Consider the following 26,445-nt stretch of genomic DNA (forward strand, 5'->3'; position numbering starts at 1 on the left):
TGTCTAAGAAATAGGCTTGTATGTGTTGTACTTTAAATTTTACTTGTCATAGATATTGGCTCATATGTGTTGTGCTTGTTTAAGATATGGGCTAATTTTTTGTACCTTATGTTTTACTTGGCAAAAAATGGGCTGTTATATGTTGTACACCTAAGATATGGGCTCGTACGTGTTGTACTTTGAGTTCTCGTACTCCACCTCCTCAGGTATTATGTCCAGTGTTTCGTACGGCTGGCTCAGCAAACTCTCCTTGCCTGTGTTGGTGTACATGCTGTTGCCCAGGTCAGCCAGGATAGTTTTTGTACCAACTGGCGTTGTCACAACCCCGTGGTTGTCCTCTCCTGGGCTCTCAAGGGACACAATCAATGGCGTAGCAGCCAATGGGATTTCAATATTTGCTGAAACAAATTTTTTTAATCTAGAACTCCATCTTGTCTGTTTTTCTTTCCTGTTTAGTTTCTGATATATTTTTTAACAGTATTAAAATTTAAGTGAAAATTAAAACCTATTGAAAGTTGTTACTTAAGTCCAAAAATATTAAACTTAGTGTTTTTAATGGTTTTTATATAATTAAAATGTATTTAAAAACTCAAGAATGTAAAAATCGGAACTATTGTACCTCATGAGTTTTGTGTCAAATTTTAATTATTAAAAATTATTTTCATTGCATTCAAATTACGTGAATCAAAGTACTATCATACTTGGTGATTTCTGCGTGGATTTAGCGATTCTCTCAAGTTTTTTGTGACTTTTGACCCCAGCCAAGTCTGTGTTGACTTCCGTGTCCTGATAGGCCGTCTCATAGACTGCCTCATCATTTCTGTTGACATCAAAGTGGGCGGCCTCAGGCTGGTCGTAATCTTTCCTTGGTATGTGAACTTGCTTGGGTGAATTCAGTCTGCTCAAACTAAAGAATTAGAATTTTATAGTGTAAGTAAAGTTCTTAAGCTAACTGGACGAGCCAGGCAGATATTCCCAAAACAACATGCGATTCTACATTCTGGGGTCCACCATTTGGGTTGTGTCACCCGGTGCGTCCCGCCCCGACCTAATGATCCATTTGGCAGATATAGCAGAGTTCATATTTGTCTTGACCACGGCATATTAAGGGGTGGTGTGGTCAGCACTATGCCCATCCACTTTTACTTTGCCTAATGTGAGTCAGGTACCCATCAGAGCTGAGTGGACTCATGCACGTCTAACAGTTATGATTCCAGACCGGGATTCAAACCCAAGACTTTCAAGCTAGCAGGTACATTGCAGCGAAAATATTTTATTATTATTTCACTAAAATATAACTTTGAATTCAATCAACATTTCATGGTAAGTGCTTAATTAACTAGGACAAATTTGATGTAAGAGAAACATTAGAAATGGACAAGAAGTGGTAGAATTTGATTTATATATTTTATATCATCATCATCTTTTCCCTTTTGTGCCCAAGACATGTAGGGCATTTGAGGTAGAGTTTATTGGTTGTTGTGACCCTGGCATATAATGGGATAGTGTTATATTTATATACTAGATAATAATAACAAAATACTGTAAAAAACATGTAGACTAGCTAGTAAATCTCCACTATCTGCAGCTCTAAACACCATACAACTTTGATCTTTAACTACCCGAGACTTTGATAGGCCTGTTTTTAACTTAGTTACATCACAGAGTTAAAATGTTACTAAAGATTAGTTTTAGATTAGTAAATAGTACTATCCTTCACTAAAGAGATTCCACATGATTGAAAATTGTGTAACGAGCTAATAGGTCACCAGCACTACCCATTTGGCTACTGATACCAGTCAGTTGAGTCAGCACAGTAGTTTATACATTTTTAAACAATCAAGAATTCATTACAAGGAGCTAAGGAAAAAAAAATATACAGACTAATCTAAAAATTGCTTCTGCTGTCTACAATAAGAATACTAGTGATAAAGTTGTAATCAGTTCGAGGTAATACAAATATTATCAGATATAATATGATAAATGTGCAAATATTGGATCAAAGTTGCCAGATACTTACGGTCGTTTCATGAACCAGTATACAACAGCAGCACCAAGAAGAAAACCACCAATTAGGGCTGTCAAATTTAAAAATTCAATTTTTATATATGATTATGTGGTATTTTATTTAGGACAGAAACTACAACAACTTCAAATCGTTTCATTTAAATTTAACTCGTATTTCAAGATTTGTGTTTTGTAAAGTATAAAATAAAAAAGCTTGTGTAATGATATCAAATTATCTTGTTTGTTTTGAATTTGCATTTGTTTTAGAAGCTAAACTACTTTCATGTTATCATAAGGCAAATATAAGACCATTATGCTTGATATTTTGCAAGGAGATATCTGTATCACTGATAATACTATAAGACTATACCTAATTATTTTTATTCATGACTAGTTCGTCACTATTGGTGGAACCAGAAATTAAATTAAATTTAAAAAATCCTTTAAGATTCATAAAATGATAATTGATATTGATAAGTTAAATTGCATCCATTTACTTTAAATTTTTCTGCTTAGAAACTTTAGATTTTAGATGTTTGTCCTCAACTAATCATAAAATTATTTATCATTATTTTGTGGTGTTAACAACTGAGTCTAGATCCTATTATTTAAAATGTTACTATCATGAATTTTTAAAATATAGAATCTAGTCTAAATCTAGATTTATAACTAAAATCTAAAAAAAACAATCACTCAGTCTGTTACAGTTCCAATAGCTACACAAGTTAAACAGACAGTCTACTTGAAAAGTTTAGTTTTTTTAAAGTGACTTTCATCATTAATATTAAATTTTTCTTTTGGGTGTTTGGAATTTTTATTTTATTTTTGAAATAGATCTAAATCTAATTATTTCTGTGTTGCTTCATCTTTTCTTCTGATTAATTAAGTATTTGGTTGTTTTCTTTTGTTTTGTTTTTTAAATGTATTTATTTGTCTTTTTCCATCGCTACTAAGGTAACATTCAAGCTACTGCAAATGAAATAGTTAGGCTTAAAAGTAAAGGTAATCACATAACTAAAGAGACTACAGTCAAATGACTAATGATATTTCCTTACAGCCTATAACAGCTCCAGCTATTTGACCACTGTTGTTACAAACTTGGCAATCTTCTGTAAAAAAAAAAATATATAGTTAGGCATCATGGGTGAATATGGATATGTGCTTAATGTTGAATACAAAAATAGGGACATTTTGAAAACTCATTGCCAAACACAGACATATAAAAAAAATTAAATAAATTCAGGCATTTTCAACAGTAGAAAAATTTCAACATGAATGTTAGCCTTATATCCATCAAGCCCTAGACTCATCAAGCCCTTTTACCCATTAAGCCTTAAGCCCTATGTCATGTTTAAAAGAAAGTGTGCACAAGTAGCCGATAGGCCTACTGACTAGTGTCAACTGTATATAGATCTAGTATTTAACCATTTAGGTCAATTTTTAAAAAAAAAAGAAAGAAAGAAAATTATGATGTAGGTCTATAAAATTGACCTATACAACACACAATTATAATATAATAATTATATATATATATATATATATATATATATATATATATATATATATATATATATATATATATATATATATATATATATATATATAGATCTATATAATAGATCTATAGCAAAGTGAAAAACCTCCATCCTACCCTATTACTATTGTGTCAACCTAATTTTCTCACGCTCGTTTACATAACCTTAAGCTGAATTGACTGATTAACATTTCAGTTTAAATAAAAGTAATTTAGTAAAATCAATTAATTATTTACATAGGCCTTCAATGGGCTACAAGAATTTAAAACATAGCATCAGTATGTAGATCTATAAGCCTACACTTGTCTACAAAGTTTTAATTTTAAGCCAAGCAGTGAAAAACGTCACGGGTCAGATTACATCTTAGGCCTATTATTTAAATCAGCAGTATCGGGTTTTTAAAATATTGTCCTCGCAACCCCTCCCCTCTTGTCATATTGGCCTACTGGTTTTCCAGGAAGCAAGATACAATCTGATAAAGACGCTAACCCACCCTTTCTAAACTTCTCCCAAAGAGTTCTATCGTGTATGTTATATTTAAATTTGACCCACCTGTTTGATCATCGATATACGTGGTGTTTTCATCTGAAAGGTCAGCAAAATTTTAAATAATTAGTAGCTAATAATATAATTTGTGGAAGAATGTACTTTAACATAATAAAACCAAAAGTCAACATGATATGTGGAGATCAGTGGCGTCACTAGGCGGGGTGCGGTAACTTAGGGTGTCACCCACCCCGATGAGTCAATTTAAGACGTGTTAAAACTATAGTCAACGAGGAGTCACCATATCAGGAGGTTTAACTTTAATAAGTTCTTAAGCTAACTGGACGAGCCAGGCAAATTTTCACAATACAACGTGCGATTCTCCATTCTGGGGTCCACCTTTTAGTTGGTGTCACCCGGTGCGTCCCGCCCCGACCTAGTGACGCCCCAGCCTCCGTGTTCCATCAATCGCTTCTTGGCATGTAGCTGTTTGAAAAAAATTACTATCATAATGCGCTTTGTTTCTGTCTTTTCATTAAATGTACCTAAATGTTTGACAACTTTGTGATTGTAGAGATAGTTGATAATGTTGGCGTCAGCTGAATTGGGTACTTAGTACTTAATTTGGTTTTTATAAACTCCAGAGCCTCTCCATATTCGCCCAAACGTTTTTGGCGGCAGCAGTTTAGTCTGGTGGAATGTTGTTTTTATACACCAACTTTTACTCATACTAAATCTGCTAGCGTCCCAGACCGTTCGATCGTACGAGACAGTAAGTATGTCTAGGGTTGTTCGTTCACCGAATTTCGGTACGTTCTCTGGATTTTGTATAGTTCATCGGATTTCGGAAAGTTCTTTCTATGGTGTGTTTGTTATTCGAGTTACCGTTCAACACTCTAACCATCACTACAAAATTTAAAGTTATTTAAAAAATTAAGATGCAAAGGAATAAATACGCCAACATGTTAAAACTCATCTAACCAACATGTTTTTTTTTTTTTTAATTCAACGGTTGTATCAAATAAATTCTAACCGTTAAGAAACGTAAAAGTAATGCACACTTAGCTAACATAATTTTTACATTAAAGAAAACGTTTGTCTAGATAAGATAATTTATAATCGCAAACACAAGCGCGCTTATCTAATTGCAAAGGACACTGTGGTACGGATTTTAGACTGCCTGACCCCTGGGCCACCTGGAGCGTTCAGTCCAAGTAGGTGGCCTTGAGTCTTGAGTGGTCAGTCACGGTTAGTGACGTTTAACACGCTCATACACACAGCACACTCAATAAGTGACGTTTAACACGTTCATACACACAGTACACTCAATAAGTGAGGTTTGACTCTGTCACACACTAAACACATAGTTAAGAAAAGCATGTGTGTATGGATGGTTGGTTGGTGAGACAGGGGTGATTTTATGATGTCATCTAAGCGGTAATCCTGGATGTGACGACATATGAAGCTAGGAAGGATGAAATGGTGGGGGGGGGGGGGGGGGGAGGATGGGATGGGGGAAAGGAAAGGGGGGGGGGTAAATCGTATAAAATTGACTGATGTATTTTAAGAATCCTTAAATAATTTTGTCAGTGACTTAGTTAAGGTGCGTGTTTATCCTAGGGTGACACTATTATAAATGTTTTTAAAAAAGGGGAAAGGCAACATTGAGTATCCGGCGCCAAAGTGCCTAGCTCCGCCGTTGATTAGTTTAATTTACACTGTAAAGTATATTTGTTATGCAGCCTGTACATATGCACATTCAGGATGTTTGAGAATATGTAAAAATGGGGCGTGGAGTAGCAAATGGTCACATCCTGGAAAAAAAACTGCGCCGTAAAAAAGCACCACCCTAAAAAGTCCTACGGTGTATCGGAACAACTGACGTCGTGCCAATAATTCTAAATTTAACTTCTGTGAAATGTGTTATCTTTAGACACCAGTATCACTGTAATCTGGCCATATAACAGTATCCGTGTAATCTGGCCATGTAATCTACGCGGCATGCTGACACTGTATCCAGCACACTTGTACACAGTGTCGTCAGCTGTAACTTAGTGTAACTGCCCCGTTTTTTTTTCCAGGATGTGACAAAGATAGCTAGGTGACGTCACAGGAAAATATACCTGCACTTGTGGACACAACCTGTAGCTACGCTTCGCTGATTTTTAAAGGGTGTGTTAGATAACACAAATACACCCGAACGTTATACAGAAAGGTGTTTATAACAGTTATGATGTGATTCTAACTTTAATATACCAGTACTTTATACTGAAAGGTATTTATAACACCATTATACTGTCTGTTATAGTGTCACTACCAAAACACCACTATACTCGTCTGTTATACTATCACAAACACCACTATACCCGTCTATTATATTGTCAATACCAAAACACCACTATACCCGTCTATATACTGTCATTACCAAAACACCACTATACCCGTCTGTTATACTGTCAATACCAAAACACCACTATACCCGTCTATATACTGTCATTACCAAAACACCACTATACTCGTCTTTATACTGTCAATACCAAAACACCACTATACTCGTCTTTATACTGTCAATACCAAAACACCACTATACTCGTCTTTATGCTGTCAATACCAAAACACCACTATACTCGTCTTTATACTGTCAATACCAAAACACCACTAATTAGTCTCTTTTTCGCAGTGAGCGACTGTTGACAAAGATTGACTAAAATGTATCGTCTTATAAGAGCTCACACACAGCAGTACAATACGTTATATAGTTCACCCCTTAGCTGGTTCGATGGATGCACGTGTAGGTCACGCGCGGAAGAGTTGGTTTTTATCATTTGGTGAATATTTAAAATAAATAAAGAAAGAACAGACATTTTAAATTAAGCATTTAAAAATCAATCTTCCATTTCAATCCGGGTTGCAAACAACGTGGCCGAAAAGAAAGGCTTCGAAATTGCAAGCGCAAATACTTTTCATTCCTTGTTATTCTATTGTTTTTTTTCTCGTTAATTGAAAACAAATTACATGTAGCTTACAAGGCCTAAAAAGCGCTAAAAAAATTTAAGAAGACTTAATTTAGGGTCTATATGATAGAACTGCTTTTCTAGTTAAAATGTCTCTTTTTACCATTTAAAAAATATATCAATAAATCTGAGATGAGCACCAAATTGTTGTCACCATCTCCACTCTTCAAAGAATCAAGTTTTTCCATCACAATGTTACGTATGTAGCCAGGGACTAGAATAGCTTCAGTGTTATCTAGCTGTTTGTTGCCAGGTTGCTTCGTTATATAATCGTTATACAAAGCACGTTTTTGGAAGCTTGGATCACTCATTACATAAAGCAGGCAGTTGAAACAAACAGGTCAGCTTTCAGTATTAAATCAAGATTGTAAAACTATATTATCATACGCCTCTCTACATGGCGTCGATGGAAAAGTTACAAAACCACTGAACCGTGAATCACTTAACAGCAAGAGCCTGATTAAAGTCTGCTATCAACAAGGAATGCCAGTTGTGTCATGTTCTTCTTCTTGATGACCTGATAAGGCGTTTTTCATAGTCTAGTGGTAGGCAACATCTACGGAGACTCAGTTAAACACAGCCACAAGTAAATCTTTTTACTAAATACATTTTACGCCTAGACCTGGTGACGTCACTGATCCACATTATACTTAAAATTATTGCAACAAAATTATCTTTCTTGGTACGAAGTAAAATACAAATAAAACTAACATGAAATAGGCAATACGTTTGTTTTAAAAAATATATGTTATTCAAGGCAAACATTTCACAATCGCTGATTTCACAAATCGTTTTGAATCCGGTTGATTCGACGTTGTTCAATTTTGAAAAACCATTTTAACGCCTCTGAAAAACTAAATAATGATTTTCAACGGGTATACATTGGACTGTACAAGTAGAAATTTATATCCGGATTGACAAGTACAAGATGTGTACTGGGGTTTGACTCGATGTCAACAGCAAAAAAACACGAACAGGGAGTAGGAGACGAACAAAATAAAAACAAGAACAGTTTGGGAAAAAACAATTAGAAGCGGAAACAAAAACAAAAACACAAACACAATTTTTACTACAGGCCAACAACAAAACAACAACAATTTGGCTAGCAATTTGACAAAGGACCACAACTAAAATCATAATGAATTAGTGGCCATTAGTAACAAAAACCAAAACGACGATAAGTTGAAACGAACTAGTGTATGATATCGTGTGTTCTAACGACAAAAAAAATTCTTAAGTCAGATTTATTTTAAAACGTTGAATCTTCATTACTTGCTGGCGGGCAGAGCACTACATTAAAATTTAATTGGACTGACAGCAAACAGCTGTTGTGAGACTCGGTGACTAAACACTTTTGAGTCCTTTAATTATGTCTGATGTTGATTTTTAAGTCAAACTGATGGTAGACCAACTATGTCGAATTGATTTTGAAGATAGGGCTAAAGCAGTGGCGTAGCGATGTCGGGTGTCACCCGGTGCGGCACTTAATGGTGTCACCCCCCCCCCCCAGAGGCACAGAGACCCTTCCAAAGGACAAACTTTCAAACTTTCGATTTGCACCACCCCCCCCTCACTTTCGATTTGCACCCCCCCCCCCCCTCAAGTTTCCGATTTGCACCCCCCCCCTCAAGTTTTCGATGTGCACCCCCCTCAAACTTTCGATTTGCACCCCCCTCGAGTTTTTCTCTATATATTTTGCTATTTTTTTGCCTTGGTGTCACCCCCCTAAATGGTGTCACCCGGTGCGATCCGCACCCCCCCCTCGCTACGCCCCTGGGCTAAAGCATAAAAATACGGGAGCCCCTAGTACCTTGTGGGGGACAGAAGGCATATGCAGAAAGTGTTTCATTTTCGTATCTTACGGGGGGGGGGATTTAAAATCCCGGATGAAATAGAACCAATATAGGCCTATAATTTTTTAAAGAAAAAATTGAATCAATCAACTAGTGGCCGCTAACACCTTCCCCGCAGAAACAATGTCCGAAAGATATCCTGGACAAGCTCATCTTCTTCTTTTACTTTTACACGACCAAAAAATGATACATTTTTTTTACTAAATTGTAAGGAACTCCTACCAAAAACGAACCAATTCACTAAAATTTAAGGAACTACGACAAAAGAAACGAACCAATTTACTAAAATTTAAGGAACTACGACAAAAGAAACGAACCAATTTACTAAAATTTAAGGAACTTGCATGCTCCCAACCATTTCATTAGCATCGATATCAACTCTGTCTGTATGTACGTCGTGATTCCCCCGACACAAGATGCTTCGGTGTTGTGTTGTTACAGTTCAATCTACGATATTTACTTTCTGTTTCTCTCGTCTTTCGGAAATTTCCGACTGTTTATATTTATCCTACCTAGTGTGATATCTCCGCATAATCATCTTTCACGGAAAACTCGGCCAAGGTTTGTTGTGTGTGTGTAAATCATACACAACTTTTACAGGGGCGTAGCCAGGTTTTTCAGATAATGAGGGGTAGCGAACATGACAAAAAACTTTAAAAGAAGATGTTTGACTGTGTAAGATTACTTTATCTTTCTAGTTTTTGTCGTTTATTTAAGACCGGTAATGCATACAATGTCAATAAGCACTAGGGGAATGAGAAAGGTGTAATCTACTACAGTATGCTCTAGGAGAATGAAACTAATGTAGTCTACTACAGTATGCTTGCTCTAGAATGAAACTAATGTAGTCTACTACAGTATGCTCTAGGAGAATGAAACTAATGTAGTCTACTACAGTATGCTCTAGAATGAAACTAATGTAGTCTACTACAGTATGCTCTAGGAGAATGAAACTAATGTAATCAACTACAATAGACACTAGGGAGATGTAATCAGCTATAATTGCACTACTATGGGCCCATTCTTATCTTTGGGAAAATCTCAGATGTACCTTTTAGACTAGGTCAGCACGGCCGAATTCCAAGAGCAATCATTTTATATCTGGTGTTGTGTGTGTGCTGCTTGTGTGTAGGAAGGGTGTATCAGGTGTGTAGGTAGTGTGTATCAGGTGTGTAGGAAGTGTGTTGCAAGTGTGTAGGAAGTGTGTTGAAAGTGTGTAGGAAGAGTGTATTACGTGTGTATTACGTGTGTTGCAGGTGTGTAGGACGTGTGTTGGAAGTGTGTTGAAGGTCTGTGACAAAATTACAGGCTATATGTTGTGGCTGTGTTTCATTTGTATAGGTGTGTTGCCGGTGTGATATCCGTGTGCTGGAGATGTTAAATGTGTGTCGCACGAGTGAATTAAGTGAATTACAGGTGAGCGACACGTGTGTTACAGGTGTTGAGTGAGTGCCAGGTGTGTGCCAGGGATGTTACAACTGTGTTGAAGGTGTATCTCAAATACTGGCTTTCAGGTAAATTCCAACTGCGTCTCCATCTGATCGAACCTTTCTACTTTTGTTTCAGGTTTGAGAGTTTGGAGGGCAATAAAGCTTAACGAAAGAAAATGTTTTTAAATACGATTAATACGCTTCACAAATAGATGCCTTTTTCTTTAAAACGCAGTATAAATCAGCATCCGTTTCAATCAGTTTTAAATCTGACTCATTGTCGAATGGTACGGTAGCCAATTGTTTAATGATTGACAGTTTAGTTTCAGTTCGTGTTTTTATTTTTAGTTTGTTTCTAAATTTCCGTAACCTGGGCCTTCAACTCCCCCCCCCCCCCCTCCCCCCACATACACCTCCGCTGACTCCCCGACTCCGCCCCTGACCTATGTATAAAAGCTTCAGGGTCCTCTCCACGGGTCACATTTCCGAACTAATTCTAGGAGGTCTAAGTCCTACAATCCAGCCACGACTACGGTAATGTTTTTTTTTTAACAGGTAGAGCTACCGTGTAGGTGTGGGGCAAGTCTGCAGCGGATGTTTTTTTTACTACACAGGGGGAGGGGAAACGTGTCAGTGACGTAAGGTAATTTGTCGAAGCGCTTGACCTTTGATTGGATACGATAATCTATCAAAGCTTTAATCAAACTTTGTGGTTGTACAGCTATTTGCCTTTTCATTTTAAATGAGTTGTATTTTTTTTTTGAAAAATTGCATTACACGTTGTTAACAATGGAATACTAAAAGACTTGTTCATGTAATATCAGATTTGATATTTATTATTTACTGGGCATATTACAACATGCCGTAGTTGCTATCGACTTGATTATACACATATAGTTTTATAGCTGAAATAGCTCTAAGCTTTTTGATCCGTATGTTATGGACATTTTTAAAAATGTTCACATTTAAAATGCTTTAAAATAAAATTTCTAATACTTGGATTTTGAAAAAAAAATACATTTACTCCAATATTTCTGGGTGGTTTGTTAACGTTTTAGTTTCAAGTTCGTGTACTCTACTAAAACCTGCTCATTAAAACATTAAAATACTTTGTTAGGATTAACTTTTGCCATGAATGACGTATTGCAGTAGGAACTCCTAGGGCTGAGGCAGCGTTACTAAATAGCATTACAAGTTGCATGAATGTATGTGAACATATATAGATAGATAACCCGATATGTGTTACATACGAATACGATATATATATATATATAGCTAGATTTATTGTTATATTATGGAAAGATATGTACTGACGGGCGCCATAAGATTGTATCCGTGTACAGTTGAAGTCTAGTCGCTAGTGCAATGTTAGTTCTGGGAAAAATGACATGGATCATCAAAGGTGTGCAGTAGGTTGTCAGTCATAGGGGTTCAATGGTGCAAGGGTTCACTGGCACACGGGTTCATTGTCATAGGGATTCATTGTCATAGGGTTTTAATGCACAGGGGTTCATTGTCATAGGGGTTCAATGGTACACGGGGTCATTGGCACACGGTTTCATTGTCATAGGGGTTCATTGTCATAGGAGTTTAATGGCACAAGGGTTCATTATCACACGGGTTCAATAGCACTCGGGTTTAATGGTAAACAGGTACATTGTCATACTAAGCCACCCTCACACCCCTCCATTGTCCCACCAAGTCACCATCACTCCCTCACACCCCTCCACTGCCACACTAAATGATTGTCCTGCTAAGTCACTGAAACACAACTGAGATAAACTCTGGTACGTGTAGGGACATTTTGTTTGTCTTGTACACACAGACACGCATAGGTCAATCTACACGCACATCCTGAGCTATTGTCAATTAGACAAAGCAGGTTTTGCTTACAGAGTCTTGTCACTTGGTCAGTTAGACAGTAGGTTTGGGTTAGTGAGTCTTGTCACTTGGTCAGTTAGACAGTAGGTTTGGGTTAGTAAGTTTTGTTTTGGTCAGAGTTAGACTGTACGTTTGGGTTAGTAAATCCTGTTACTACATAAAGTAGGGTTGGGTTTGTTAGGCCTTCTCAATAGATTCGAGTTCCATAACGTAGGGTTGGGTTTGTTAAGCCTTGTCAATGGGTTCGAGTTCCATAACGTAGGGTTGGGTTTGTTAAGCCTTGTCAATGGGTTCGAGTTCCATAACGTAGGGTTGGGTTTGTTAAGTCTTGTCAATGGGTTCGAGTTCCATAACGTAGGGTTGGGTTTGTTAAGTCTTGTCAATGGGTTCGAGTTCCATAACGTAGGGTTGGGTTTGTTAAGTCTTGTCAATGGGTTCGAGTTCCATAACGTAGGGTTGGGTTAAGTCTTGTCAATGGGTTCGAGTTCCATAACGTAGGGTTGGGTTTGTTAAGTCTTGTCAATGAGTTCGAGTTCCATAACGTAGGGTTGGGTTTGTTAAGCCTTGTCAATGGGCTAGAGTTCCATAACGTAGGGTTGGGTTTGTTAGGCCTTGTCAATAGATTCGAGTTCCATAACGTAGGGTTGGGTTTGTTAAGTTTGTGACAGAAGCCTATTGTTCAAGTGCAGGATTTCCGGACACAATTCAAATATTCATTTCTCTTAATATCCCAGAGAGTATAAGATTCAGACTTCTTGGAATATTTGGACCGGATATGTTTCGTGCCATTACGCAATCCTGTGTTGCAGACATGCGATCGTTGAAAGCTTAACATTAGATTGCTATCCCGTGGATATAAAAAGTAAGACGTGTTGGACAAAAACAAACCACGATCGTGTAAAAATAGCATTTGTTTACCTTATCAGATAGAATTGGGAATGCGTTCGAAATTCCACGGAAATGCTGAAATATAGTAGATCTATGTGTACATAAAGGTAACGGTGTGAGTGTGTGTGGTGTGTGAAGGTGTTAGGGTGTAGACATAGTACTTCAGTGACTTTGTTTATTAAAGTTTTCCGTAACCGTTGGCCTAAAAATGTAAACGTTGGCATACACGTCACTGATGGGTACCTAGTCTAGTGTGAGTAGTGATGGAAATAGGTGGTGAACACCCCCCCCCCCCTCCCACCTGGATATTCAAACTCGCGACCCCCCCTCCCCCACCCCCGCCCCAGTGTCTAAAATACTGGATATAAAAACAATCTCCCGTTTAATATTTATATAAGTAAAAGAATAAACATTAGGACATCTAAAAATTGTTTTAGGTAACTAGAAAAAGCTGCATCTTAATTCTTTCAATGAAAGTTTTTTAAAGATTGTATTTAAAGTAAAAGTAAATTTTCGAAAGACAGGTAGTGTACGGTTCTATCGAAAACAATTTCACAATATCGCCTCAATATCAAGAAATATAATAATACATTTGCATTTTTCAGAAGAGGACACTTTTTTTTTGGATCTTGGAGCTAACAGCAGACAGAACCAGCCCCCAGACCGTGAGTTGATAAAACACCGGTCCACTAGCAGACGTTCAGACATGCAGGTGTACATCCTTCTGCTGGTGCTGGCGTCGTGTCTGCTGGGGTCAGCTGACCATGACGGGTGTGAGAGCAAGCAGGCCTCACCTGTGGGCCAGGCCCAGGTGGTCTATGAGTGGGTCAGCGTGGAGTATGAGTGGCCCACCGAGGCGATGCGGGCCCAGTATGTGGCGGACGGCCGGTTCGTTGTCTCGCATAATTACCTGTCGGCCGTCAAGACGCACAGGTGAGTAGTATACTGCGACACAGGTATTCACACAGGTGAGTAGTATACTGCGAGACAGGTATCACACAGTGAATGTAGGTAGTAAAGTAGTAATGGTCCATGGGGCAGGTGAAGTAGAGTTCACCTGTTTCTGAGACCTCTGCTTATGTGGTCAGAACTATACTCATCTGCTCTTAGTATCCCTAATGCGAGTCATACCCATTTGAGCTGGGATTCGAATTTGAGACTTTCGGCTATGCAGTCTTACACTCTGCCACCCGACCACGCCGATCCCACATATAGGTAGTTTACTCCTCCAGACGCGACAAGGGCAGATGAAGTAGAGCTTGTCAGTTTCTTTAAACCGTAACATAAAACGGCTTGTAAACACTCAGCACCATGCTCACCTTCTGCCGGATAGCTCGCATATTTGGAGACGTTCTTCTCCGACTGAGAACGGAACTCAAACTTTTGAGATTCGCCAACACGAGCTCTAGTACCAGACCACGTCGGGCACAACAAGATCAAATCCTAAGACTTTCAGCTGTAATGCCGACTTCCTTCATCTAGCAACTGAGTTTCTTCTAGGCATCTCTTCGGGGGTGAGGGGGGGTGGGGCAAAGCCCTCTTCCCCCCCCCCACCCCCCGAAAAAATTCTACCGCCCCCCCCCCCCCGAACGAAATGAAATTTATATAATTTATATAGAAAATATATACTTTTAACAGTGTCCGCCACCCCCCCCCCCCCACCCGAAGAAAGTCTACCCCCCCCCCCCCCCCCCCCGAAAATTTCAAGTGCCCCCCCCCCCCCCCCCGGAGAAAAAAGTCTGGAAGAAACACTTTCTAGCAGTGGTTTAAATTGGGATGTTGTCATTAGAGGCTATCTACTGCATAGATGCGACATCCAGAACTACGTTGTAGGCAGTAACATTACGGCCACAGCGACATGTAGGGACTGTAAGACAGTGCCAATGTACTTCTACATTGTAGGCTTCCACTGATGCAGATACAATTAGCTGACTAATGAGTCGTGTGTCTAATGAGCCATTAGTCCTCCAGTGTCACGTAGCCGGTAAATAAGGTTGTGACGGGAGTCAGCACGTTGATAAAGTCAACTATCACATCAGTTATGTGACGTTTGCACGTTGATATAGTCAACTATCACAAAAGTGTTGTGACTTTTTTTGTACGTTGATAAGTCAACTATCGCATCAGTGATGTGACATTTTTTGTACGTTGATAAAGTCAACTATCACATCATTGATGTGACGTTTGCACGTTGATATAGTCAACGATCACAAAAGTGATGTGACTTTTTTTGTACGTTGATAAAGTCAACTATCACATCATTGATGTGACGTTTACACGTTGATATAGTCAACGATCACAAAAGTGATGTGACTTTTTTTGTACGTTGATAAAGTCAACTATCACATCATTGATGTGACGTTTGCACGTTGATATAGTCAACGATCACAAAAGTGATGTGACTTTTTTTGTACGTTGATAAAGTCAACTATCACATAATTGATGTGACGTTTGCACGTTGATATAGTCAACGATCACAAAAGTGATGTGACTTTTTTTGTACGTTGATAAAGTCAACTATCACATCATTGATGTGACGTTTGCACGTTGATATAGTCAACGATCACAAAAGTGATGTGACTTTTTTTGTACGTTGATAAAGTCAACTATCACATCATTGATGTGACGTTTGCACGTTGATATAGTCAACGATCACAAAAGTGATGTGACTTTTTTTGTACGTTGATAAAGTCAACTATCACATCATTGATGTGACGTTTGCACGTTGATATAGTCAACGATCACAAAAGTGATGTGACTTTTTATGTACGTTGATAAAGTCAACTATCACATCATTGATGTGACGTTTGCACGTTGATATAGTCAACGATCACAAAAGTGATGTGACTTTTTTTGTACGTTGATAAAGTCAACTATCACATCATTGATGTGACGTTTGCACGTTGATATAGTCAACGATCACAAAAGTGATGTGACTTTTTTTGTACGTTGATAAAGTCAACTATCACATCATTGATGTGACGTTTACACGTTGATAAAGTCAACTATCACATCATTGATGTGACGTTTACACGTTGATATAGTCAGCCATCACCAAAGTGAAAAAGAAACAAGTTATGATATTTTCGAAGAAATCAAATGATTTATTACGTTTAAGATTACGACTTTTGTGTGGACTAGGGTTTAAGGACTTGCCTGATATTCAGAGCTGGAACCAAATTGTCCTGAAATATTTTACTGCCCGAACCAACAAATACCATTTCCCTTCCTTATTTGTGCCAATGAATATCTTGCTTTAACGAGTATCTTGTTTTTCTCGTCCTGAGTCAGTTTGATATTGCCTTTCTCTTTTTTCCTGTCTAAATGAATTCTTGTGTGTAATTCTCTCCTTGTTTCCAAATACTTCTTAGAACATTTTTGTGACATTTTTCTGTGATTTTATTCCTGTGACTTTTTCCGGATAAAATATTTCCTTTGTGACTTTTTCTGTGATTTTTTTTTCCTAGAAAAAACTGACTTTTTTCTGGGTTAGATTTTTCTGTGATTTTCTTCCGCTCACTGTATTCCCCCCCCCCCCCCACCCTCAACCCACTTTTTTCTCCCCAGGGACAAGGTTTACGTGACCGTCCCCAGGCTGGGCTACACCACGGGCGTCCCGTCCACCCTCAACGTTCTGGTAACCAGTGGCAACAAGACTCTACTGAGGCCTTTCCCCAGCTGGGAGGCTCAGGAGCTGGGCAACTGTAATGCCATACAGGTGAGTGGGGGTGGGGGGTAGGGGGTGGGGGTAGGGGGACTGGGCAACTGTAATGCCATACAGGTGAGTGGGGGGTGGGGGTGGGGGGGGGGGAAGGGGGACTGGACAACTGTAAGGCCATACAGGTGAGTGGGGGGTGGGGTGGGGGGTAGGGGAACTGGACAGCTGTAATGCCATACAGGTGAGTGGGGGGTGGGGGTGGGGCGGTAGGGGGACTGGACAACTGTAATGCCATACAGGGGGGTGGGGGTGGGGGGGGGGGGGGGTAGGGGGACTGGACAACTGTAATGCCATACAGGTGAGTGGGGGGGGGGTGGGGGGTGGGGGGGTAGGGGGACTGGACAACTGTAATGCCATACAGGTGAGTGGGGGGTAGGGGGACTGGACAACTGTAATGCCCTACAGGTCAGTGGGGAGTGGGGGCCAGTGTTTCTTCCAGACTTTTTTCTCCGGGTAGGGGCACTTGAAATTTTTGGAGGGTGGGGGGGGGGGTGGTCGGACAGTGTAAAAGGTATATATTTTCTATATAAATTCCATTTCGTTCGGGGAGGGGGGGGGGGGGGGGGGGGCTGGAAGAAACCCTGGTGGGGGTGGGGTTGGGGAGTGGGGGGGCTTGGCAACTGACTGTAATGCCGTACAGGTCAGTGGGGGGAGGGGCAACTCTAATGCCCTACAGGTCAGTAGGGTGGGCGGGGGCCAGTGTTTCTTCCAGACTTTTTTCTCCGGGTAGGGACACTTGAAATTTTCGGAGGGGGGGGGGCGGACACTGTTAAAAGTATATATTTTCTATATAAATTCCATTACGTTCGGCGGGTGGGGGTGGGACCTGGAAGAAACTCTGGTGGGGGCTGGGGGTGCCATACGATAAATCCACTCATCCCTGTCAATGATCTAATGCAGGGGTCTCCAAACTTTTCAGTCCGAGGGCCGCATTAACTATCAAATTTCAGTTCGGGGGCCAGTTTCTTCCAGGCATGTATTTGATTTTTCTGGGCAAAGTTCCTCGGCCATCATCAACAAACGATTTTTCCTTGGACAAAAAGATCTCCGCGGGCCGGATGAGAGGACTTCGCGGGCCGCATCTGGCCCGCGGGCCGTAGTTTGGAGACCCCTGATCTAATGGATATACTTAAACTGTAACAAGTTGTGAAGAATGAATTTAAAAATGTTACATCACTTTATCAAGAAACAATGTATTGACTTCCACAATTACCTGATTACAAAAAAACTAAAACGACAAATAACATCCTGTTTGTTACAGTGTGCAATGAGTATCGAAATCGACCCCATCACTGAGTTTATCTACGTCATCGATCCAGGCCGACCGGTCATCTTGGGAAACACGACCAAGATCCCTGGGGTCACCTACTGTCCAGCTAAACTTGTCGTCTATAACCTCAGAGGTAAAATCTTCACACGGTTTACTTATGCGGCTAAAAAGTGTTACGTATCATTGTGTTCTATAAAGTAGTCGTTCCTAAAGATGCCACACACTTAGCGGGTGGTTTGTCCGGACTTTTGTGGAGATGAGTGACACCACAAGGATGGTGTATGGGTGTTTAGTAAGTACGACGTCACACTTGAACGTGAATTAATTAAGTTATTTTGCAATTTTTGATAGACTTTCTTGTAACTTGTAGTAATAAGCGACCACTATGTGCAGTTCATATATCGAAAAGAATCATCGTTGTTTCAAAGTAAAAAAAAAATGAAATTTGGATGGTTAAGTAGGCTGTTACGTGTCGTCTGCTTAGGAAAGTTTTTGGCGCTTTATAAAGATGTGTGACGATGTAGAGGGTGGGGTAGGGGAGTTAAAAAAAAACGTCAACAAATGTGACGACAATAGACGACTTATAAATATATAATAAATAATCTGCAGATATTATTTTCCCTTTTTCCAAACTTGTATTGCAATTAAAAATAAAAACGGTAATTTTTTCTTCTACCAGACGGAAGTTTAGTCCGGAGACATTTTTTCCCAGAAGACCTAGTCATCAAGGAGACGAACTTCCTCAACGACATCGTCATCGACAGGGGGAGCCGCTACTCCCTCTCGGCCAGGCACGTCTACATCACCGACGCCATCGACTCCAAGCTCATCGCCTTTGACCTGACCTCCAACAGGACCTCCATCTTCCAGCACCCCAGCATGGACGCCGAGCTGGGGGACGGGGCGGATATCACCGTCAACGGGGTCAAGTACACCATGAGGATCCCCATCGACGGGCTGGCCATCTCTAAAGACTTCCACTACGTGTATTACTGCGCGCTGGGCAGCAAAAAATTATACCAAGTACCGTCTCGAGCTTTGAGAGATTCAAGACTCAGTTTCGCTTCTCATGTCAGATACGTCGGATCGAAAGTTTCTCAAACAGGCGGAATGACGTACGGAACGCATAATTTGTATTTCGGAGCGTTGGGTGAAAACGCCGTGTACAGATGGGACTTTGATTACGACAAGGCTCGACAAAACGCTCACGACGACGAGGTGGAGATGAAGACGCAGACGCTGATCGCGAAAGACGATGCCAGGATGCAGTGGCCGGACTCGTTCACCATCGATGACCACGGCTACCTCTGGTTTTCTGCCTGCAAGGCTCAACTGTTTCTCCGTGGGGGTATGGACTACACCGGTAACAGCGGCCCGAATTATAGGATTTGGAAAGTGAAGATTTCGGAAGAGAGTTATCTCTACTCTCCGTATGCTGCGGCGGTGGTCATAGGGAAATAGCTGGTCAACTTTGTGAAGGATAATGTGGTTGTTGGGATGTATATTTGAGTAGAAATAATATTGTAATTAAATGTAAATTTTGTAAGATCTGAATAGAATCATTATGAAGTGGTGTATTAAAAATAGAATAAAATATGTATTGGATAAATGTGTTGGCGTGTTATTCAGGAAGGTCTTTTTAAGAAAAGTTGAGATGTTGACAAAGGTCTTAGTTTCTCAAAGCCACACGTGGTGTTTTAAAATGGTGGCGCGTGTAATGATTGCTATAAATATACTCAAATGCAAATACGCTCACTGCAACAATTTTACCTATCAGAATACAAAACACACTAGGCTTAAAATCTAGATTATATAGTTTTTTTTTTAATTTCATAAACTGATGGAAATTTAAAAACAAACACGAAGAATTAAAAAGGAATGAAACAATTGAACGAAGTTTCAACTGCTAGTCAAACCACGCCAGAATCTTCGAAAAGCATTAATTCGCTACAACCATGTTTAATTTTAACAAAAATCTCCGAAAAGCATTCATTCGTTTGACAAGTGGTTCATTTTTTTAAAATTAATTTTTGCTTTCTCTTACATTATTAGGTTACGTTTGTTCAAAATGTGCTGTTAAAAAAGACTAACTCTACTATGATGTGCTGTGTCTGATTAGTCTCCTTCGTGCGGTGTTCACATAACTCAAAGGGAGATAACCCATAAAAAAGATGCGATTTTTATGTTTTACATCTCGTTGTGTCCCTTTAATTGTATTTCTCTATTAAAGCTATCTAATATGGTTCTACGCAGCTGTTAAGAAGGGGGGCGGGGGGAGTTTAGTTGTTAAAAGAGAGGGAGATTTCAAACGATTTTTTTAAAGAGTAGTATTAAAGTCTTTACTGATCATAAGGCACTATGAATCGAAAACGTGTGGCCAATTAGCCCAATTATCAAATTTGATTATACATGGCTAAACTTGGAAATAGCCATTTAATCAAACCATCAATATCAGCATTTGTTAACAAGGCTCTGGAAAAAGATGACAAAAACATGACACAAAGTATAAATATTTTTAGCAAAATATAAATAAATGAAGGTATAGAAATACAGATTGCTGATAAGCTGAAACAAGGACTTTCTCTGTGCTAGTTGAGGAATTCATTTTAGGAGACAAGGCACGGTTGTGTGAAGAAACGGAAATAGAAATATCTAACTAAAACCTAACATACAAAAAAACTATTGTTACCGTTTCGTCTTCATATGTAACTGAATGTTGATTTAAGGACATAAAAGATTGGATGCCAAAACACAAAAAAATTGCTGGGAATGGGAGATAACTGAAATGGAACTAGACATAATAAATATTTCAGCAGAAAGCATTAAGCGCAACGAGTTATAAATGATTTTAAATAATAAAAATAACATAGAAATTATGTTATTAATTTCTTTTTGTATTGAATTCTACGTTTTTTGAAAATAGCTTTCTGTGTTTGATTATTAAGATCAATGAGTTCATCTTAAAACTAAGTACACGTTTTTAGTGATTACTTTATGTTTATATATTTATAAACTTGCATATTCTACCCGGGGAGGGGGATTTGAATTATAGAAAATACAACTTAGTGCTAGTTTCTCAACGTTTGTCAGGTCATCGTGACCCTTGGATCATGTGACCCACTACGTCATTGAAGATGCGGTCTGAGATTCCAAATAACTTTCCGTAACATCGCATTAGCATGGCTTAGATTTTGGACTCAGTACTGCTCTTTTATTCCTTCGACAAGATAAGACATCTCTGTCATCTGCATAACGCCAGCTATGGTAGCCAGAACCGTAGCGAGGGGAGGGTGAGTGGCGCAGATGCCCTGGGTGCCGACTCTAAAGGCGGGGGGGGAGGGGGGCGCCAAACAGGGTAGAAAAAAATATATTTAAAGCTGATAACTAATTTATCCACAGTCTCGAGGTTTAGAAAATAGGCTGCTACTTGGCTTTATGGTCTTATTTAAATGTTCACTGCATGAATTGTAAGACACCGTGTAATGCAAAAGGTAAGTGATTGGTAAAAGCCCATCGACTTTTTTTTAATTAAAGGGGAGGGGGGCTATTTCACAAACGTGAATAAATGCGCGGGGGGGGGGGGGGGGGATAGATACTTTTCCCATTGGCGATGGAATGAGTCGCTACTCCTCAGGTGGTACCATTTGCCCTTCATTGTTTTCTATTGTTTCAAAGAAGGTTTTAAAGGGCCTTGGACAAAATAAACTTCAACGTCTCACGCCAACTGTTGATTTTAAGAATTCTTCTATCCTTGTGTTCAGATTGACTGCGTTTAGTGCTAGATCATACAGGTTTTGTATTACAATAGTTTGATCATAATTCCTGCTGTATTAACACTTATGGGACAGTGTAGTCTAGAACACACAACTGCTAACCCCAAAGTCGCGAGTCGTCGAGTCCAATCAGCTGTGATGGGTACCTGGCTCATGTTGGGCTATGTAAAGGTGGCTGTGTGTCGTACCGACCACACCCTCCCCTTATATGCCGAGGTGACTAGAACACGTGAATGTGAACCATGCAATATTTCCTCTACATGCTGGAGAGGTAAGGAAACACATAAAGTGCACTATGCCATATGCTCTACCCAATGACAAATTCATGGCTACGCTACTGTGGTGCCTTGTGACTTAATGTGCGGACAAGTGTCTATGACTTTATGACTGTTTAGTGTGTTTATGACAATACAGTGTGCCATGTGACTTCATGGCTATACACCGTGTATGTGACTTCATGGCTGTACATTTTGTACGTGACTGTACACTGTATGTGACTTTATGGCTATACAGTGCGTATGTGACCTAAAAACTGGACAGTGTACTATGTGAGTTAATGGCTCGACAGTGTGTCGTGTGATTTAATGGCTAAGCAATGTGTAGTGTGACTTTATGGCTCGCGAGTACGTCGTATGACTTATGACTTAATGACTGGACAGAGTCATAAAAAGTGGACATATCATGTGACCTAGTACTGGACATGATATCATGTGACCTAACTTTTGGACAAAATATCATATAACCTAATATCTGAACAGTGACCTAATGTCTAGACAGTGTGTCATGTGACCTATTGTCTGGACAGTGTGCTGTATGACCTAATCTCTGGACAGTGTTTCATATGACCTAATGTCTGGACAGTGTGTCATATGACCTAATGTCTGGACAGTGTGTCATGTTAACTCATATCTGGACTGTGTGCCGTATGACCTAATGTCTGGACAGTGTGTCATATGACCTAATGTCTGGACAGTGTGTCATATGACCTAATATCTGGACAGTGTGCCATATGACCTAATGTCTGGACAGTGTGTCATATGACCTCATGCTGTCTAACGCTCGTGTACAACCGATGGCTGGAAATTTCTATTTTTGTTATTGTTGATCTGGTAACCTTGACAACGCGTAACAATACAATCACAGTTGATCACATGCTGAGATTATGAAGCAAAGCTCAGCCGACGGAGAACAATTTTCGTGCACGGCAGGAGGTCAAGGCTTTTTAAAAGAACAGCTTGGTGTTTCAAATTTCGTCTGTGTGCGTGATGGGGTAGGGCAATGGGAGAAGGGGTGGGGGGGGGGGGGATGGATGGTGAAGGGCCATGAAATGGGAGAGGGGTGGGGGTGGATGGTGCAGGGCAATGAGAGAAGGGGTGAGGGGTGGGGTGGATGGTGAAGGGCAATGGGACAAGGGGTGAGGGGGTGGGGGGAGTGGATGGTGAAGGGCAATGAGACAAGGGGTGAGGGGTGGGGTGAGTGGATGGTGAAGGGCAATGGGACAAGGGGTGAGGGGTGGGGGTGGATGGTGAAGGGCAATAAGATGGGGGAGAGGGTGGGGGAGTGGATGGTGAAGGGCAATAAGGCATGGAGTGAGGGGTGGGGGTGGATGGTGAAGGGCAATGAGATGGGGGAGGGGGTGGGGGTGGATGGTGAAAGGCAATGAGACAAGGGGGTGGGGGGGTGGGGGAGTGGATGGTGAAGGGCAATGGGACAAGGGGTGAGGGGGTGGGGGAGTGGATGGTGAAGGGCAATGGGACAAGGGGTGAGGGGGTGGGGAAAGGTAAATGGGGAAGGGCAATGAGACAAGGTGGGGGAGGGGGAGTGTGGATGTATAATATTCTGCTGGAACCCGCAAAGTTGGAGTATTTAAAAAGAAAAAAAAATGATTTAGAAATTAATGTAAATAAGATATAGAATAGTACAGATATGTACATACAGATAGTACAGATATTTGCACACTCTTTACAGATAAGGCGGAGTGGGGCTGTCAATGAGAAATATCACGTGGTCTTAGGTTTAAACAGATGGCTAAATTATATAAACTCTCTTAGCGTAAAAGTGTAAAAAAAAATTGATGAATAGCATGAATGTTTAGCCTAAAAGTTTAACAGATGGTTATAATATCATGGGAACGCTCAGAGCGAAAGTATAAAGCATGGCTAAATTTATTGAACGTTAACAGTAAAGTATAAGGCATCAAAATGTATTCACTCAAGATTTGTTAGGCTCCCATCTTCTGTGTCTCCCACTTCCCATTTCACTTAACTAGTTCCACATCCTCATTTTAGAGTAGGAGGGTCATCCCCTCCCTCCTTCTCTCGCCTCTCGTTCACGTGTAACCCCCCCCCCCCCCCAACCTCTTCAACGCTCTAAAACTACCCCTCTATCTCCCCTCTTCCGTGTACCAGTCCTTCCACCCCTCTCTTTCCGACTTGTAGCAATCTCACCTCCCCCTCCACAATACACTCCCCCACCTCCCGCGGACCATTCCCCCAACCACACACCCACCCCCACCCCTGCGTACCAGTCAATCCTTCACACGAGCATATCGATCCCACATCTTGGACCATCGAGAAATTATTTCAACAGTCGTCGCTGTCGTTGTCGCCATTCATTGAGATCATAGTCCCGACACTGGCACACGCCGCAGTATCGCCATTTACCACCTGCACCATCTTCATTACAACCACCACCCTCTACTTCCACCTCCACCTCCACCACTATCACCACTCTCCACTCCCAACACCCTCTACTACCACCACTATCATCACCATCCACTCCGACCTCAACCGCAACCACCACTACAACCACTCTCCACTTCCACCTCCATCTCAACCACTACCACCATCCACCGCTACTACCACCCTCCACTTCCAACTTCACCAACAACAACAACCTTCATCTCCATTTCCATTTCCACTTCCACTGCCACCACCATTACCACCACCCTCCTGCTCCACCACTATCACCACTTCCACTGCCACCACCACTACTACCACCCTCCACTACCACCACTACCACCACAATCACCATAATCCACTACCACCACCTCCCCTTAACGACCACCCCCCTCCCCCACCAGTACCACCCCACCTGGCTCCACCAAAGAAATCCACAACAACACCTGCATGCTCTATCGGCACTGATCTAATAAACAGACACGGTATCCTAATCTCCCACCGAAGACAAAGGAAACATTCATAAACACACTGTTGGCATGGAAACCAGACTCCTAAAATACACATAATGCATTAATTTATAACAACTGATTATATAAATGGCGATTTTTTTAAATGCATGGACGAAGACATTTGTTTGAAACTTTTTATGATGTGGTTGATTTATTTTTATTTTTAGACTGCTAAAGTTATTGTTTTTGTCCAGTAAGAATAATTACGAAAAAAATCTACATCTTTAATACAAAACAGGGAGGGAGTGGGTGATATTTTACAAATTGAGTCGCAGGTAATCATTCCCACCCCCACCCCTACCCTAGCATCCACACACAACCTCTCCCTCTATTAAAAGACTTGATGAAGATGTGCTACACTGTTATCCTGGCCACATTCACATTTCAGCTTGAAAACAAAACAAATGTTGACTTACCGTCATTTTCAAAATCCTGGCCCAAGACAATCACCGGTGCGCAACACCAAAAGAGGGAAATCCCGAACACCAAACTAGCCATATTTAGAACCAGTTGTGTCCCCTTGTGCGCAGCGTAGTGCGAGTTGTCTCGCCTGGCTTGATTGTGTCCCCTTGGTCTGGCACTGCCGAGCACTGGACATCGGCAAGTTTCTGACTCAGCCCCTGGCCAAACGACACTTTGTCTGGGCTTCATTCAGGCAGAGCTAGGGGAGGGGAGGGGGTGGTTGGTTGATTCACTCAGTTCTGGTGTGTCTTGATGGGGGGGGGGGAAGGGGGGTCTTTAGTTCAGCGGGTTAAAATAAAGGCAAATGACGTCACCCTGACAATGTTGCTGCTGGTAGTTCTGTTGAGAAAAAAAAATATTTTTAACATTTCCAACTTGGTCCCATTTCATGGGGAGGGGTGGGGGGGGGGGGGGGTTGTCCAGTGTCCTGTTCTAGGACTTTCTGTTTAAACTATAGGCACACCCGCTACAAGCACAAGTTGACACTTTTGTATGAGCATACAGAATCAGCTAATCTTGTGTAAACACTAGACAATAGCAACATAACTCTGCACGGCCGTAGGTGTATTGCCATGTTATTCCCTTCTGATCCGCTTCTTACAAACCTAAACACACCACAACACAACACAACACACCACAACACAACATCCATGTTATTTCCATCTGATCAGCTACTTACAAACTTAAACACAACGCAACACAACAGCCATGTTATTCCCATCTGATTCTAATCTTACAAACCTAAACACAACACAACACAACAGCAAGTGAAATGTTGGGCTAATTGATCATCATCGATCAAAACAAAATTGGATTTTTAATCCGACAACCGGATAAATAAGAAATGTTACATTTATACACTGTATTTTCCGACTAAGCGCTTAAGGGGGGACCAGTACTTAAAAATCGCATTTTTGTTATCTTTTTGCCTATGTATA

At 40.5% G+C, this 26,445-nt stretch overlaps 2 protein-coding genes across 2 annotated transcripts; one reads left to right on the plus strand and one right to left on the minus strand.

Annotated features, from left to right (window-relative positions):
- LOC131951791 (uncharacterized) lies at nt 1-25,774 on the minus strand. Its single transcript, XM_059314184.1, has 6 exons — nt 25,462-25,774; nt 4,095-4,127; nt 3,063-3,116; nt 2,021-2,078; nt 702-907; nt 1-398 (listed from the first exon to the last, which is right to left on the minus strand). The coding sequence occupies exons 1-6, from the start codon at nt 25,694-25,696 to the stop codon at nt 151-153; spliced, it is 834 nt and encodes a 277-aa protein (XP_059170167.1). The 5' UTR covers nt 25,697-25,774; the 3' UTR covers nt 1-150.
- On the plus strand, nt 10,805-19,702 carry LOC131951790 (uncharacterized). The gene is made up of 5 exons (XM_059314183.1): nt 10,805-10,859; nt 13,700-14,027; nt 16,662-16,812; nt 18,074-18,215; nt 18,762-19,702. The coding sequence occupies exons 2-5, from the start codon at nt 13,801-13,803 to the stop codon at nt 19,541-19,543; spliced, it is 1,302 nt and encodes a 433-aa protein (XP_059170166.1). The 5' UTR covers nt 10,805-10,859; nt 13,700-13,800; the 3' UTR covers nt 19,544-19,702.
- Nucleotides 25,775-26,445: the final 671 nt, after the last annotated feature.

This window comes from Physella acuta, unplaced genomic scaffold, assembly GCF_028476545.2.
Source record: "Physella acuta isolate Inbredline_101_S28 unplaced genomic scaffold, ASM2847654v3 ptg000829l, whole genome shotgun sequence".
Classification (NCBI taxonomy): domain Eukaryota; kingdom Metazoa; phylum Mollusca; class Gastropoda; family Physidae; genus Physella; species Physella acuta.

Coding starts and splice junctions, on each gene's coding strand:
- LOC131951790 (XM_059314183.1), top strand. CDS start 13,801: ATGCAGGTGTACATCCTTCTGCTGGTGCTGGCGTCGTGTCTGCTGGGG. Junction 16,813..18,073: donor GCAACTGTAATGCCATACAG/GTGAGTGGGGGT, acceptor TGTTTGTTACAG/TGTGCAATGAGTATCGAAAT. Junction 18,216..18,761: donor TGTCGTCTATAACCTCAGAG/GTAAAATCTTCA, acceptor TTCTTCTACCAG/ACGGAAGTTTAGTCCGGAGA.
- LOC131951791 (XM_059314184.1), bottom strand. CDS start 25,696: ATGAAGCCCAGACAAAGTGTCGTTTGGCCAGGGGCTGAGTCAGAAACT. Junction 4,128..25,461: donor CCAGGATTTTGAAAATGACG/GTAAGTCAACAT, acceptor CTGACCTTTCAG/ATGAAAACACCACGTATATC. Junction 3,117..4,094: donor GTATATCGATGATCAAACAG/GTGGGTCAAATT, acceptor TTTTTTTTACAG/AAGATTGCCAAGTTTGTAAC.